Genomic DNA, 16,259 nt, shown 5'->3' on the forward strand with positions numbered 1-16,259 from the left:
GCATATATTATACATCAGACTCTTGAGCTACTTCTGTTCTCACTCAAAATGTCACAATATAATCAATGTCATGTATACAGTAGTTTTTGAGATAGGCCTATTCATGTTTGTTTGGCAGAACTCATACTAGTTAACATTGTGTTGTGATGTCTCGCTGAATCCTTGTATGTATCCATGTTGGTTTTACTCGGTTACAAAAAACAAAGATCTGACAATGTTTCAACTAGCAGTTTCATCTAGCACCTTCAAAACCTGCACACATGTCACATAGAAATGTAGGAAAGGGCATGAAGAAGCCCAGGAGTCCCCCACAGGGACCGGTGCCTTGTGGCGACTCGGCTCCTGTCGCCCTTTACCCCTTTGAGGTGCATCACACAACCAGTGAGACAGAGCCCTGCCTTGTGAATGTCATCTGTAATGAACTAACAGCTGTTCAGTCTGTCTTTACCTATACTCAAGTAGTGTATCTTCCATTCAAGTCAATATTAATGTATTCAAGTCAATATTAATGTAAAGTAACTGTACTTTTACTTGAGTACTGTTTTAGTTTACTCTACCCACCACTGCAATTTGGTCAACGGTTAGACAAATTTGGTTTGACTCTATAGGTGTAGTCTCTGTACTGTAGAGAGATGACAATGTTTTTTCTCCCTTTGCCTAATCTAGAAGATGCACCAGAGGTGGTTGGACCAAATGAGGTAGGCAGTTGTTCGAACTGTGAATGTGGTAAAACAGGGATTTTGTGTATAAATATTAACTGTTTAGTGTGCACATTCCCTGTTGAGTTTGCAAATGTGTGATTTCCCATTGTGTGTGGAAAAGGTGTAACAACCACACCCCACAGGGTGCACATTTAATTTTCATGCATTAGTGAAACAGATTTGGATATCAACCTCAGTGTATTGTGATCTCTATTTTTAGGTTGTCTCTAGTGATTAACATATTTGTGGTCTCATAGTGTCAATTATAGGGACCCCTTGAGCCTCCCTGGGGGAAATAATTTGATAGTGTAGAGCTCAACAGTCACATTACGCCTCTTACCCCAGAACTGAATTCCCCATTCAGATTCTCTATTGACATTTCAAAAAATCCTCATATAACGAGTTTTATGGCTTGAACCAAGCCAAACATTCTTCCAGAGAATTGTAAGTGATCATAAAACATTTCACTTTGGGCAAAAACTAAAAATGAAAGTGGGGTGAAAGATTGAACAAAAATTGCACGTGAGATCCATGCGTGACATGCATATTTCCCTCTCACATCCCCATATGAAAAATATATTGCTTTCAAATCACAAAAGAAGAAAAACCATTAATGGCTCCTGTTGAATTAATCGAGGACTGAAGCGTTGCACTAATTAAGCCTACTTACCACTTATATATGTTTTTATATTTATAATTTGCTCCCAAGCAGCTACGTTTGATCTTGCCGATTGCAGCTGAACGCTGTGTGTAGAAATGTCTATTCTGATCTAAATAAGTATGGATTTCTGAAATGTAGACTGAGAGTGCAGAGTCGGGGTTCGATGGGTGGGTCAGGGCTGGGGTTCAGATCCAACTCACAAAATGTGCATATTATAGCAGACTGGAGTATTGGCCTTGGCGGAAGTCTGCACTCTCCGAGTGCACTTCTCTCCTCTCTGTTCTCTCCTGCAAACTTGCGCACGGTGTAGCAGATATGTATTTGCAAGAAAGATGTAATGGGCTTCTACGCTTGCAAGGTTTGGTCTTGCCCCACTGTTAAACACTGAAAATGTGAGGCTGGTCAGTACTGTGCTTTTCTGCAGAAAGCTTTTTGAATAACGTTGCTACTGTGTTGCTGTTGTCTTTTTCTTCCATAGAGCTCTATGCACCTGACTCAGATCCTAGATTTGAGCATGAGGGAAATTGAGCCTCAACAGGTCAGTCAACCGTCATCCGTCATCCATATATATATATGTGTGTGTGTGTGTGTGTATATATTTATTTTAGGGCTGTCAAAGGTAATGCGATAATAACATGTTAATTCCCTTTAACGCCACTCATTTTTTTGACGCGCGACTAATGCTTCTGTGATGTTTGATGTGCCTTGGTCCACACCGTAGTTTGGGAAATGTGGAAGCAAGTGGCAGCAAGCAGAAACAAACTTGTGTAGGGTGACCAGATGTCCCACTTTGTGCAGGAGCAGCAGGACTGCACATCACTTTCATGTGTGTTTCAAATTGAGAAGATGTCCCGCATTTTGGGAGACACGAGTAGTATCAGTGCGATCAGGCAGGCGAGAGGCAGAGAAAGCAAGCGAGACAGACAGTGAGAAAGAGAGGCTAAAAATATCCGTTTAAGGGAGATTTTCTAATAAATTAGCGATTAATTGGCGAATAACTGGCGATTAATAGCCATTAACTAGGATTAACTATGATAAGCATGATTGTCCATAGTATGGACAATCATGCGATGAATCACGATTAAATATTTTGATCAATTGACAGCCCACATATATATATATATATATATATATATATATATATATATATATATAATTGAGAAGTCTAATAGCTTAACTATGATAAGCATGATTGTCCATAGTATGGACAATCATGCGATGAATCACGATGAAATATTTTGATCAATTGACAGCCCTCTAATATATATATATATTAGGGCTGTCAAACGATTAATTTTCTTAATCTCGATTAATCGTGCGATTAACTATAGTTAATCGCGATTAATCGCATCTTTGTATCGCATGTTTAAAATGCTATTATTTTGCAATGCAACGCATTTTTTATTAGATATTAATAATTCTTACCAGTGTGTCGTGATTGGGAATCAAATGAATGCAAATAAATGTACTTTGTGATCTTGAATTTTATATTTATTTTCAATTCAATAGAAGTGCAATGTAGACAGGAGGTCACAAAATGTCAACAAAATGCATCTTGAATAGAAAATAAATGCACAATAATTGTAAACACTCCGCCCCTATAATGACCCTTATATGCTTACATTATGTGCTTATATTGTGAAAGCTTTATCATGTTATAAGCACACTTGAAAATTATCCCCACCGGAATGGCAGCCATCTTTGAATTGAGGTCCAATCTGACTTCCCTCCACATATGAAAATAAACCTTATGGTATTCACTCACTATGTGATACATTTCAGATTTCTTTCAAAAAGTGCAACATTTTGTGTGAGCTTATCCGCAGTATTAATTAAATGTATACTGTATACATTTATTTATTGTTTTATTCCTTATTCCTAAAATATTTGAGACCTAACTAAGGCAACCAAGGTAAAAAAGGTCCAACCTGAAGCATTTCTGGTCAAATCATTGTGTGTGTGAGTGAGAATGTATCTGTCATGTATATGTACTGTGTGTGTGTGTGTGTGTGTGTGTGTGTGTGTGTGTGTGTGTGTGTGTGTGTGTGTGTGTGTGTGTGTGTGTGTGTGTATATATAATATATATATAGATCCTTTCTAAAATAAATTATATCATGGTAAAGTTTGTTTAGTTCCATAATTCTGTTCAAAAAGTGAAACTTTCTTACATTATCGATTCATTACACACAAAGTAAAGTATTTAAAGTTTTTATTTGTTTAAGTTTGGCTTCCAGCCCAGAAAAACCCCCAAAGCAGTATTTCAAGAAATTAAACATCACATAAAACCAATCAAAAAAACTATTTTCAAAACAGAATTGTCGATCTTCTGGAGAGTTATGTCTCAGACTCAAAAATGTTCATTCTCTGAAATAACTGAGAAGTAAATGCTGATTTTCCATGGCTTTTCCATGATATTATTTTTTTTTTGCAAAAGATCTGTACATATAGTAAAATACTTCTGTACTTACAGGAGCACCTCCCTCTCCCCTACGGATCTACCATCAACATGGATGCGTGGCAGGAGATGAAAACAGTGCCTTCATTTCGGGCATTGCTGGATTCGCCTTGATGTGTGTGTGTGTGTGTGTGTGTGTGTGTGTGTGTGTGTGTGTGTGTGTGTGTGTGTGTGTGTGTGTGTGTGTGTGTGCGCCGGTTTAGCCAGTTTTAGATATGCCTGACTCCTGTATAAAACTGGCAGGTAATACTCTGTTTTCTCTTCCCAGTGGGGGTGGGAGGGATTGGCCTTAATGTTCGTGGGGGGGGGGGGGGAGTGGCCTTAATGTTCAAATGTGATTTGTTTAAATGTAAAAAAAAAAAAAAAAAGATGTCACAAGCACTTTCATTAAAAAAAGTGGGGGGGGCGGGGGGGGCGGGGGGAGGGCCTTGATGTTGAAATGTGATTTGTTCAAATGTAAAAAAAAAAAAAGATGTCACAAGCACTTTCATTAAAAAAAGTGGGGGGGGGAGGGCCTTAATGTTGAAATGTGATTTGTTCAAATATAAAAAAAAAAAAATGTCACAAGCACTTTCATTAAAACAAGTTCCAAATAATTTGCTTCCCTTCCCTGACTATTGCTTTCTTAAAGAATTGACACAATAACGGTGTTTGGAATGGTTTGGTTCATTCACTCATTCACAAACTAGTCTCAGAGAAGATTGTGGATCCAATTAGCAGTTGAGAATTCTGACACTAGTATTAGTAAATTGGCCAACACACATTATAGTCTGATCCACTATTTGTGTAATAGGGACTGGATGTTGATATAAAGACTAAGTGGGAAAATAATAGATCAGTCTGGTAAGTTGACATCACTTTACTGTAATGCAGCCTTTATAAACAAGAAAAGACGCACTTTTGTTTTATCACCGTATTATCGTATCCAAAATCTCAGATCATATCCAGTCTCATATCATGACATCAAACATCTAAGTTTGTTATCCAGCCTTAAATCACCATATTACCATATCATATTGCAGAGCCCTATGGGCTCTATCGTTGCAGCGGCGCAGTTTCTAGGCCGAGCGCCAGCCGCAGCGCAAAGCAGTGGGCGTGGAAAGGCGCACTTGATATCGTCGTGCTGGCGCTAGATGCAGCCCAAAGCATTACAACCACGCCTTTTAGGCGTAAAATTATGCACTGTCATGCTCATTGGATAAGTGCAATAAACGAATCGCACGCTTGCCTTTTTAGCTCCAATTCCAGTGATCCCGCAAAACCAGACGAAAGCCAAACGCTCTGCCCCCCCCCCCTCCCTTCATCCAGTCTGTCTGTCTGCATTATAGGCTATTATTCCATATTATTATGCTTCTCAAACCAATCTAACTGCAGTTTCAATACTGCAAGCATGTAAATACGCTACACTATAGCAAGATCAAAGTGAAAATAATGTTCTAAAGGCATCAGCTACAAAAATATAGCCTATCCCTATATGATGAGATTAATTTTATATTGGTGAAAGTTTGTTCAGAATGATATCGTTTTCTCTCCCCTGCTGCAGGTAGAATGATGCACATAAATATACCCTACATTATGTAAAGTCATTGCATAAATGTGTTTTTATTGTAAAACTAAATGTGAAGTTGGGCAAAGTTATTGGAGCGGACATCACAGTATAGCACATGACAGTAGAAGCGCGTTCTGAAGCGCGTTCCTCTGACACTTATCTAAATGACGTTAAATCGACAAAGGATATATATAGGCCCAGGAGGACATATATGTTTCACTTAGGGTGGTGTTTTAATTTCGATTATTTATTTGGTCCAATATTGAAATGTTCTACAATTGCAGGCTGTGTTACCATTACACATTATTTTAGATCGACCTTTTATATCTATTTCGCCTCATTTAGTTGCTATTTAGTAGCGAAATTGAGTACCCAATTGCATGCTGGGGCATTCACAGGCAGTCAGAGAGAGACAGTCGTATTGTGCCTGTCAGACTGCCTGCAGCCTCAAAGCGGTACACGGAGTTGTTTTACCCAGGCTGGACGCGTTGTCACACAGGCTTGTGACAGTAACTCAACGCGGAAGGATTTATTTCACAATAAACTGGTAAACGCACACCAATGCCTGCTCCTGTCAGTAGGAGAGAGGGAGAGAGTGACACAGGTAAGGGTGACAGAGGAGAGAGGGGAGGAATAGGCCTGCTTTTCAAAGGCGCAAGGCGCTAAATTAACGCCAGCTCGGAAGATAGGTATTTAGCGCCGACACGCCCACTTTGGCCCATTCTGGGACTGCGCCACGCCCATTCGGCCTAAAGCGCATTTGGCAGCGTAAAGCCATATTGATATCGTCCCAAAACAGGCGCAAGGCACGTTTTTTTGCGTTTAAGGCCCGTTTTAGCGCCGAAGGCCTGTGGGAGAATAGGGCCCACTGAGTGTGTGTGTGTGAGAGAGAGAGATAGAGCTTTATCGGTGTGTCTGTTCTTTCAAACTACCCCTGTAGCAGGCTTGTTCATGTCCTTATCTGATAGTTTTCATAAAGATTTAATTTATATTAGGTGGATTTATTTAAAAAAAAAGACTTAATGAAGTGTTCTGAATGTTTCTGTAGTTGATAACCGCATTAAGGTTTTGTGAAAACTACAATGTGAAGTAGGATTCAATCTGACTCCACTCATTCTTTCCTCCTTTTCATCAAACTTTCTGTCGGAGCAATGTCAGCTGCACTGACACCCGGACCAATGTTGCAGTAAAACAGCCACTTTGGGAATTATCCAGCTGTTTCAATACCCTGCTCGTTCTAATGTATGATTGGCTTATATTTTCATGACTATTTTATTAATATGGTTTGTAACTGGTTTCTCAGATGCTGTGAAAAACATTGTAAGCTAAATTGGACACACAGATATTAAGGTATTAAATTAATATATGATTAATCAAACCTGAATGAATAACATTACATAATTGTATATAACATAGTAGGCCTAATCTTTGGTGGTATTTTAGCCAAAGTGCCTGGAATAGTGCAGAGATCACATCAGAGATGCTTACAAGATTTACAAGATAGTGGTGGAAATGGCGTAACGAACGTTTGATGGCACCATGCATGTTTGGTGAGCCAGATATGCTCACAGGTAATATTTTGCAAGTCAAGTCACAAGTCTTTGAGGGGCAAGTCCAAGTCAAGTCTCACAACTTCGAGGGACAAGAACAAGTCACGTCTCATGGCTGAGCGTTCTATCATCTGCTGCATGTCATCCAGTCTGGTTAGAACACTGCAGAGCTAAAACCAAGGAAGTAAAAGCATGTACTCTGTATTATCCTCACTCCTTATGTATTAGAACACAGTAGCAGCAATGATTGGAGATGACATTTGTAGACATTTCCTTAATGTACCAAATAAAATAAAATAAAATACTTTTTTTTTGATTGATTGTTCACAAGTCCCAAACATTCAAGTCCAAGTCAAGTCTTTGAGGAATAGAGTCTCAAGTCAAAGTCCTCATCTCTGATATCAATTGAAGATTAATTTAATTAAATTTTTTGATTAGGCAATGGCAAATTGGGGTTTTTGTTTTTGTTTAATTTTTTTCCCTTAACATTTTGTTGAGATTAATTCTTAATATTAGGAATAATTGAGTTATTATTTGCTCATTTGCCTTTGGATTTAGGAATTAGTTGAGCATAATTATAAGAAGTTGGATAATTTATCGAATTCATTTGACTATGTATAAATAATTGCCTAATACCATTTCAATCATGAGAGGCCAGTTGGTAGGATTTGACAAACTTTATTTAGCAATCAGCATGCATGGCAAATACTTTGGCGCATGACTCCATTGGCCAGTGGCGCTCCTCTTGAGGCAAGAGGAGGGCACCTGCATAGGCTAGGAGATCCCCCTCCATTGGCCAGTGGCAAGAGGAGGCAAGAGGAGGGCACCTGCAGGCGCATGACTCCATTGGCCAGTGGCGCTCCTCGTGAGGCAAGAGGAGGGCACCTGCATAGGCTAGGAGATCCCCCCCCCCCCCCCCCCCCCCCCCCCCGTGGGGGATCAGGAGTCAAGACTCGTTGGTGGCGGACTGGGGAGGTGGGTGGGGCAAAACAACGCTTCGGAGGACGGCTTCAAGGGAGATGGACTGCCGTGAAGCTAGCTGCTGCTATGATCGGCCAGAGAGAGAGAGGTGGCGTAGAACCCTTGCTATATATATGAGGATTAACTGACGTCATATTTGACGTCATAGCAGACGTCATACTAGGACTTTGACTGACCACGTTATGCTAGAACTTGACTGACGTCAGGGGATGATCGGATTATGCATGAGTGGCCTTCTGCTTGAAATATGGTCTGGAGACCTCACTTGGTAAATTAAATATATTTGTTAAAATATTTTTCGTTTATTTTGATTGGATGATTTTAGTGTGATTAAATAAAGAAAAATGTACTATTGGTAAATAAATGTGATTAAATAAAAATAGAATTATATTGATTCGATTTGTTTATTTTAATTAAAACTGAAGTAAATTGAATTTATGGAAGGTAGACGAATCCTGTTTGATGTTAAAAGTAAATGTGCATAAAATTGTATAAATCTTCATCTAATTGTTATAATTAAAGTGAATTCTAATTACAGTTTTTGTTAAAATCACTCTTAGTCACTCCTACATCCTAAACACTCCTACAATTCACTCCTAATGTCTATATAGAAATCTAGAATTCAACTGAATTTAATTAACTTTATTAAAATGAAGGACATTTGAGGAGTTGTGCAGTCATCTGTTTGTCCTCTCAAGTTTAGATGGACTGAGGCAGAAACCCAAATGACAAGAATTAAGATCCATATGAAAGTGGAGCAGCAACTATATGCTGCTCATAAATTACCCATTAATGTTATTTTGGTATTTTCCTCCGATACAGTTCTAATACACCAAATTATTAGCCTACATTTCAAATTTGGTTTATTACAGTATAACACTTGTGTCTGTTACGCAAAACAGACTATTTGAGGGGATATTGGCATGCATCATGGACGTAACTTTCACTGAAATCCTTTGAAAGGCAATGACTTTTTCCAAGTATTTTTTGGTTTAGTTTATTTAACAATTTTCATATACAGGGTAAGAAAAAAGACCATATAAATTACATTGTTAGGAATAACAGGACAAAGTCCAGGACTTATTTCCATCGTCCCTGGTGGGCCAACAGTCCGCAGCAGACATTCACAGCAGTAACAAATTATAATAAGAACATAATAACATTCAGTTCAGATCAACCAGCCATCTGTTACCAGTCTAGTAGTGATCTATCTAGTACAATCTATCCCTCAGGCTGCAAAAGTATGGCTATATACTGTATTACCAGAATACATATTCACCAGTGTATTACAATATACAGTATCCACATACACCTTCATACTACCACCTATCCTTTATAATCTCATCTATCCATTACAACAACAAAAAATCAATAGAGATATATCTATTGACTACCATATATATTATTATCTATTATAGGTCTTCAATTATATCAGTTATGTCTATAATTATCCATTACAGGTATTATCTCTAATATTTATTATAGTATAATTTATATGTTCATGTCTGTAAATATGCAGTCTGGTAGCAGCAATAATCTAGTTAATACAGTAGTGCAATTCAGGAGTCAGATAGCAGCAATAATCATTTGATTAAATCCATTACTATCAGTTGAAATGAAATAAGCAGATGTGCAGTATACTACAAAGATTAAATAATAAAAATGCCATTTATTGTTCAAACCAAATCAAGGTCATTTAAAATAAGTAAAAAAGTCCCTCCAAGATACGTTAAAAGGCCCTGTCCTTATTTGGGGTGTAATATCTAGTAAAACCTGCTTGATCATTTTCTAATAAAAACATGTGGGTTCTGCACTTTCTTGGTGTACATGTAATCCGTAAAGCCCTGTCTATTCCCCCTGACAACCAGGCTTGTATATCCTCAATCTATTATTTGATTCTATTGTAAATATTCTGCTAAGATTTTCGGTAGCATATATGTGGTTATATTCGTACTACATTAATTTACCATCATTCTGTCTAACTAACTGTTTTCATAACATTGTGTTAGTATTTGACAAATGTGATGCAAATATAGCCCAACAGCAGCACTAGCAATAACGCAGCACTAATCCGGCACTAAGGCCGTTTGTGGGCGTGTTTGGTGCATATTTAGCCACTCACATGGCTGCTGTCCCCTTAAACATTCCCACAAACGGCCTTAGTGCCGGGTTAGTGCAGCGTTAGTGCTAGTGCCGCTATGAAGATATGGGCCTGTTTTGCAGTTGGTGGAGAATGAATGAGAAGAGTTAATGGATTTTGCCAAATGTGGTGATTTAATGCATTTAGAATGAAAGCAATGCAAAATGATTCAAAGTTTGATCCACATAGACTTGTGTTTCACTGTGTGTGGAGAATTTTGAGAATGTGACTTCAGTTTGGACCAATGCATGTGAGCAATCATAAAAAGGCTAACAGTAGCCTGTTACCATCACCTCGGAATGAGATGTTTGGAGCGGGGGAGTCTGGTGCAGCGCACAGGTCATAGACCTGGTTAGACGAGGGAGGAACCCGGCCGGGTGGCAACCCACAGAGCCCGGTCCCTCTACGTACCAGAGCCCTCCCCCTCCCCCGGTCCCGGCAGAGTAGTTCCGGAGCAGCGGATTGAGTGGCCCTGACCGCATGACCACCTTCGACCCTCCCTATAGGGCTGACCGTGGGTAGCTACTGGGACGTAAGTTGGGGCTTGGCCAGCCCCGGCTGGGTCACCTGGGCGAGGGTGTATGATGTTGCGAGACCCGAAACATCCTATGACCCCAGGGTACATCACTGAGGATACGTCCCAGTTATGCATCCATGCGATTTCTTTATGGCAACCACAAGCATGTATGGTGTCTTTTATCCAGTGGCTTGAATATTTGCCTTTCATCATCCACAGTATGCTTTGCAAGGGGAGCCACTTGCTGCTTTACTGTATGAATCAAATCACTAACACTCAGCAGTAGTTGTTGCCATTTTGTAGGTTATACTGCACTATAGAGGACTTGAAACATACATCAATTATGTAGCTCTCAATCATATCAATATCAATCACACACAATAATATTTTTAAACTGACAGATCACACATGCAAGCACTTGTTCAAATGGTCACCTTTATTTACACATTAACACTTAAACAGAATACATGCTTAACAGGGGTGCAGGGTGAGCATACAATGTGTGTAAGGGCCCGGGGAAGACAGATTTTTGTGTTGTGTATAATCTTTTCATTGTTTTCTAAACAGTGGACTGCTGCAAACTTCACAGGTAGAAATTATAAACACTTCTTCCACACAGCACACCCGTCACCATCTTGATTCTTCCTGTGACTGCACATTGAATAGTTTAGTCAGAATAATTTAGATTTGGATTTATTTTTAAAAAATGGACATCACTATATTGACTTAGGATTCAATTGACTAATTTGCGCTGTGAGAAACATGCTGTCTTCACTCTAGATTATTTTTTACAGAGGGGTACAGAGGAATGATAGAGAGCTTTGTCACATGGTACAAAGACAATCACCTGAAACTCAAAATCAGCTAAACCAATGGGCACACCAGAGGAACAGGAAGCCAAACCTCCTGTCCTGGCTGTCATCCATGGAGAGGAAGTAAAGAGGATGTATGCATACGCGTACGCATCTTGTGGTCAAAATCAATATAATTGATGTGATTAGGTCAACTTGAACAATTTGCAAAAGTCTGCAAAAATGAGACTTTGTTGTAGGGATGCACTGATGGCAAAATTCTGGGCAGATACCGATGTTTCAAATATCAATTTGGTCGATAGCCGATACTAATGTTTTTTAATGCCTTTTTTGAGAGGGAAATCTTCATTATAAAAAATTAACTGAACTGTTTTAAAATACTTTTTAAGCCCTTATCACACTTATTTCAATATTCCCTCACCATGCCCCTTCCCACCCCCCCCACACACTCCTCGAATCCTAAAGACCTTGAACTTTGACTATCAAAATGTAATCGCTTCATCCTTGAGTCCAAATGGTCAGTTGAGCCAAATTTGATGGAATTCCATCAATGCATTCCTGAGATATCGCACTTACGAGCTCGAAAATGGCATTAGTGAGGTCACAGTGACCTTGACCTTTGACCACCAAAATCTAATCAGTTCATCCTTGAGTCCAAGTGGTCATTTGAGCCGCATTTTACTAAATTCAATCAAGGCGTTCCTGACATATTGCGTTAACGAACATCGGACGGACGTACGTATCTGCCTCCAGCTCTGCTTTTGCCGGTGGAGGCATAATTATCCTGTTATGTAATTCTGAAACAAAAAACAAATTAATGATAGGCTAAATATCGGCCACAGCGATTGGAGAATAGCATTTTTGTTTTTGCCAATAGCGGATTGCAGTCCACAAGGCCAATATCGGCCGATATATCTCGGTGCATCCCTACTTTGTAGATAGTTTTCTCAAGCAAAACATTACGTCACAGTGAAGTAAACCTTTACATTTTTCCATCTCAAATGCCATCACTTCATCATTTAATCCAAAAATACTTTGACTGTGAAATGTCATAATCGGCGATTAATCTAGGGTTATGGCCAGGAACATATTTTGTGAGGTCACAGTGACCTTGCCCTTTAACCACCAAATCAGTTCATGCTGGATTCAATGACCTCCAAGTGTTAATTTTTTTAAATCAAATCAGGAATCAAATCAGGAAATTCACAAAAGGCATTCATGAGATGGGAAAGACAAATGTGAGGTCACAGTGACCTTGACCTTTGACCAACATAATCTAATCAGTGCATCCTTGAGTCCAAGTCAACGTTTGAGACAAATTTGATTTAATTCTGTAAAGGCATTCCTCAGATGTCACGTTAATGAACATTGGACAATGTACAGATGGACGGAGAACCCAAAACCATAATGGGGGCTCCTTTTTTCAAGCTCTGTCTGGGGGGAGGCCCGCAGTCTCAGACTATGAAAAGCCCTCGTCCAGACAATAGACATCATGTCGCCTTAGTCCAGGTCAGTCACACCCTCCTCCTCCTCAAGTTCATCTTCATCATCAGTATCTTCTTCATCATCACTGTCATCACCATCTGCATCCTCATCTTCCACTACCCCCACACAGTCGGCCTGGAAATGCTGGTACATGGAGGCACAGCTGTCAAGCTGGTGTTGGAAATGCTTGATCTTTGCCGTGAGAGCTGTGACTGCCCCATGGTCAAAGCGTGAGGAGCTTGAGTAGTTATGGAGGGCTTCTTGTGTTTTGGACAACTCTTTGTGGAAGAAGGCCTCAGCTGTCCTGAGGTCCCCTCTGATGATGTCTCTGTCCTCAGATGCTCTATCACTAAGACAGACCAGCACAAATAACCTCTGCTTGAGGTGAAATGCTGGATCATCACCCTTTCCCTGTTGGCTCCAGACACCAGCATCCATGTTGATTGCCATTTCGAAAGTCAAGGAAGGGAGGTTTGTGGATGGGATGGCTTGCCTCTTCAGATTGTAGAGCTTTGTTGACGCCTTGATTTTGCTGTTGAGCTTCACGATTTGTCTGGAAAGCCTTGCAGCAATTGCTTGTCCCTCTGTGAATAAAATCCAAAAAGATGTAAGTTTCCTCAAACAAAACTAAAAATCAATAAACCTAAAAAAATGTGATCTTGTTTAGCATGCATCCAGAATGCACAGTTTAGGAAAGAACTGACATTTGTATTTTATTTTTCCTTTATTTAACCATGTGTGTCCCGTTTAGATCGAAATCTCTTTTTCAAGAGTCCCCGGGGCAAGTCAAAAGCCCATTGCGATATATGGGGAGTTTTACCCCACAAGCGTGCCAGCCGTAGTACATTTTGTGGGCGTTCCCACACAGGCGGCCTGTATCTATACATTGCGATACAATCAAATTGCAATACTCTACATAATCTACTGAAAACTTTTAGATAGATCTGACAATGACTCGCAGTTTGTAGTTCTGGGGCGACATTACAGAAACTTCCTAAATTCCAAATCCTATCCTAAATGATTGGTAACCATGGTAATTAGAGTTAAGACTTGATTTAGGAAAACACACATTACAGAACAACAGTTCTTAAGTCAATATTCTCATCCTAATTTAAAATGGGAAAAGCGTATTACAGAAGCGTCCCAACTCCCCAAAATCTTAAAAAAGCTCTCCTAACTTTAAGATGCCAGCTATGCTGTCCTAACTAATTTACGCTATTTTCAACTGGAACAACAGCCATCTTGCATCTTGTTATAATTTATAGCCTATTTATAGCCTACCTACCTACTTTATGGCTGCGCTGTTATTACATTTGCAAAACCAACAAAATGTCAACAGGCGCAATGTATTTGCCGAAAGGCTCATGCGGGACCCGAATGACGTTTAGCGTTTTGATGACAGAACGCTCGTTAATCGATACAGACTGCCCCGGGACATGATACTGCAGCTAGCCGAGGAGCTGAGACCTGTGTTGGAGAGACCGACTAGGCGACACGGGGCTCTTGCACTTTTTTTGGCGAAGGGAGATTTTCAAACTGAAGTGGCCGACATATCCAAAATATCTCAACCTGCTATGTCACGTAATTTAACTGAGGTAGCAACAGCCATCAGCAATTTGGCTCCTCGGTACATACAGTTTCCAAGGGGGGAGGAACAACAACACACATCGTTAGCCTACTAGCGCTCCTACTTCCCCCGCGAGTTGAGAAAGGAGGAGGTGTCTGTTGCTAGTGGTTGCTAGGGTAACAGACAGAAAAGTTGATAACCGATGCTGGATGAGTATTTAGGATTTCCTAACAAGACATAAGATAGGATTTAGCAAGATAAGATAGGATTCCTAAAGTTAGTTAGGATTTGCTTCTGTAATACCAAATCAGAAAAAATCCTACCTTAAACTAGTCCTATCCTAACTTAAGACATAAGATAGGGAGTTTCTGTAATGTGGCCCCTGTAGTATAACTATTTATTTTCTTTTCATTATTCCCCCCCCCCCCCCCCCCCCCCTTCCCCGAGCATTTATCCGTGTCACAAGAGCATATAGTATAGCGGATTAGCACCCAAAAATAAGAGAATTGTGCACTTTTGGAATACCATAAGGACTATTTTCTGATGTGGAGGGAAGTCAGATTTGACCTCAAATCCAAGATGGCTGGCATTTCCCCAAGTCTTATGTACAAATGTGCAAGTGTGCACTTATTCAAAGAAGCATGAACTGTCCCACATAGTGAGTGAATACCATAAGGTTTATTGACAGATATGGAGGGAAGTCAGATTTGACCTCAAATCCCAGATGGACGCCATTTTCCCAATTTACATTAGATTTGGGAAAATGGTAGCCATCTTGTTTTTTTTGGGTCAAATCTTACTTCCCTCCATCTTACTGACCCTTATGGTCACTTATTATGTGAGAAATGTCATGCTTCTTTGAAGAAGTGCACAATTGTTATAAGCACATTTGTACATTAATCTTGGGGAAATGGCAGCCATCTTGGATTTGAGGTCAAATCTGACTTCCTTCCACATCTGAAAATAAACCTTAGTGTTCATTCACTTTGTGAGAGAGTTCGTGCTTTTCTCAAAAAATGTACAATTGTTATAAGCAGATTTGTACATTTTACACCAGAAAATGGTGGCCATCTTGGAGTTGAGGTCAAATCAGACTTCCCTCCACATCTGAAAATAATCCTTGTGGTATTCACTCACTATGTGAGGAATTACATGCTTTTCTCAAAAAGTGCACAATTATTCTGCTAATCCGCTCTACTAATAACTAATCATCTCACCTGCATATTTCCTGACCAGGCCACACATGAACTTGCGCTCCACATTGAGGTTAAAGATGTTGTCTAACACCTCCATGGCTCGCTTCTCCATTGCTGAAAAGAGGAACGCCTGGGCCTGAGGGGAGGTGAGCGACCACCTCTGCTCCACGTGGTTCTTCTTTTCTAGAGCACAGATCTTTCTCTGCGCCCTAATACACACCCGCACACAAACAGACACAACATATGAAAGACATGTTACAATGATTCCATGAAGTCATTTATGCAAGAGGCCATTCTTATAGCACACTCTTAAATGTCCATGCCTGTCTACCTATCTACCCCACACCCAACTGGGCAGTGGTATTCCTGGCTGCTAAAATCACAGCAAAATGATTACTTTAATTTGTTTTGACATTATGACAACGCCTACTTTTCCGTTCTCGAGATCAAATCCACAACTTGAGCTCCTCCTTGAGATGTTGTAAGTTGCCATCTAAGAAAAGAGAGAAGTAAAAAAGGGGTGGGGGGGGGGGGGGTATAGCATAGGTTTACTGCAAAACCAAGGAGGCAAGAAAATCTTCAAGCAATGGGTCTTCAGAAAAAACTTTTTTAATAGTCTAAATTGTTGTTGTTAACATTGATGTG

The 16,259-nt window shown here is 39.9% G+C and overlaps 1 protein-coding gene across 1 annotated transcript in view; it reads right to left on the minus strand.

Annotated features, from left to right (window-relative positions):
• Positions 1 to 232: 232 nt before the first annotated feature.
• The window catches only part of LOC310800744 (uncharacterized protein), a gene marked incomplete at both ends in the record, with an annotated part of 35,956 nt that continues 19,929 nt past the window's right edge, over positions 233 to 16,259 (minus strand). Inside the window, 4 exons of the mRNA XM_083664679.1 lie at positions 233 to 252; positions 12,947 to 13,435; positions 15,636 to 15,823; positions 16,045 to 16,107. Of these exons, the coding sequence (XP_083520805.1) occupies positions 233 to 252; positions 12,947 to 13,435; positions 15,636 to 15,823; positions 16,045 to 16,107 (760 nt within the window). The remainder of the gene's footprint in view (positions 253 to 12,946; positions 13,436 to 15,635; positions 15,824 to 16,044; positions 16,108 to 16,259) is intronic.

This window comes from Poromitra crassiceps (genome assembly GCF_964638095.1).
Source record: "Poromitra crassiceps genome assembly, contig: HAP1_SCAFFOLD_59, whole genome shotgun sequence".
NCBI classification, from domain to species: Eukaryota; Metazoa; Chordata; class Actinopteri; order Beryciformes; family Melamphaidae; genus Poromitra; species Poromitra crassiceps.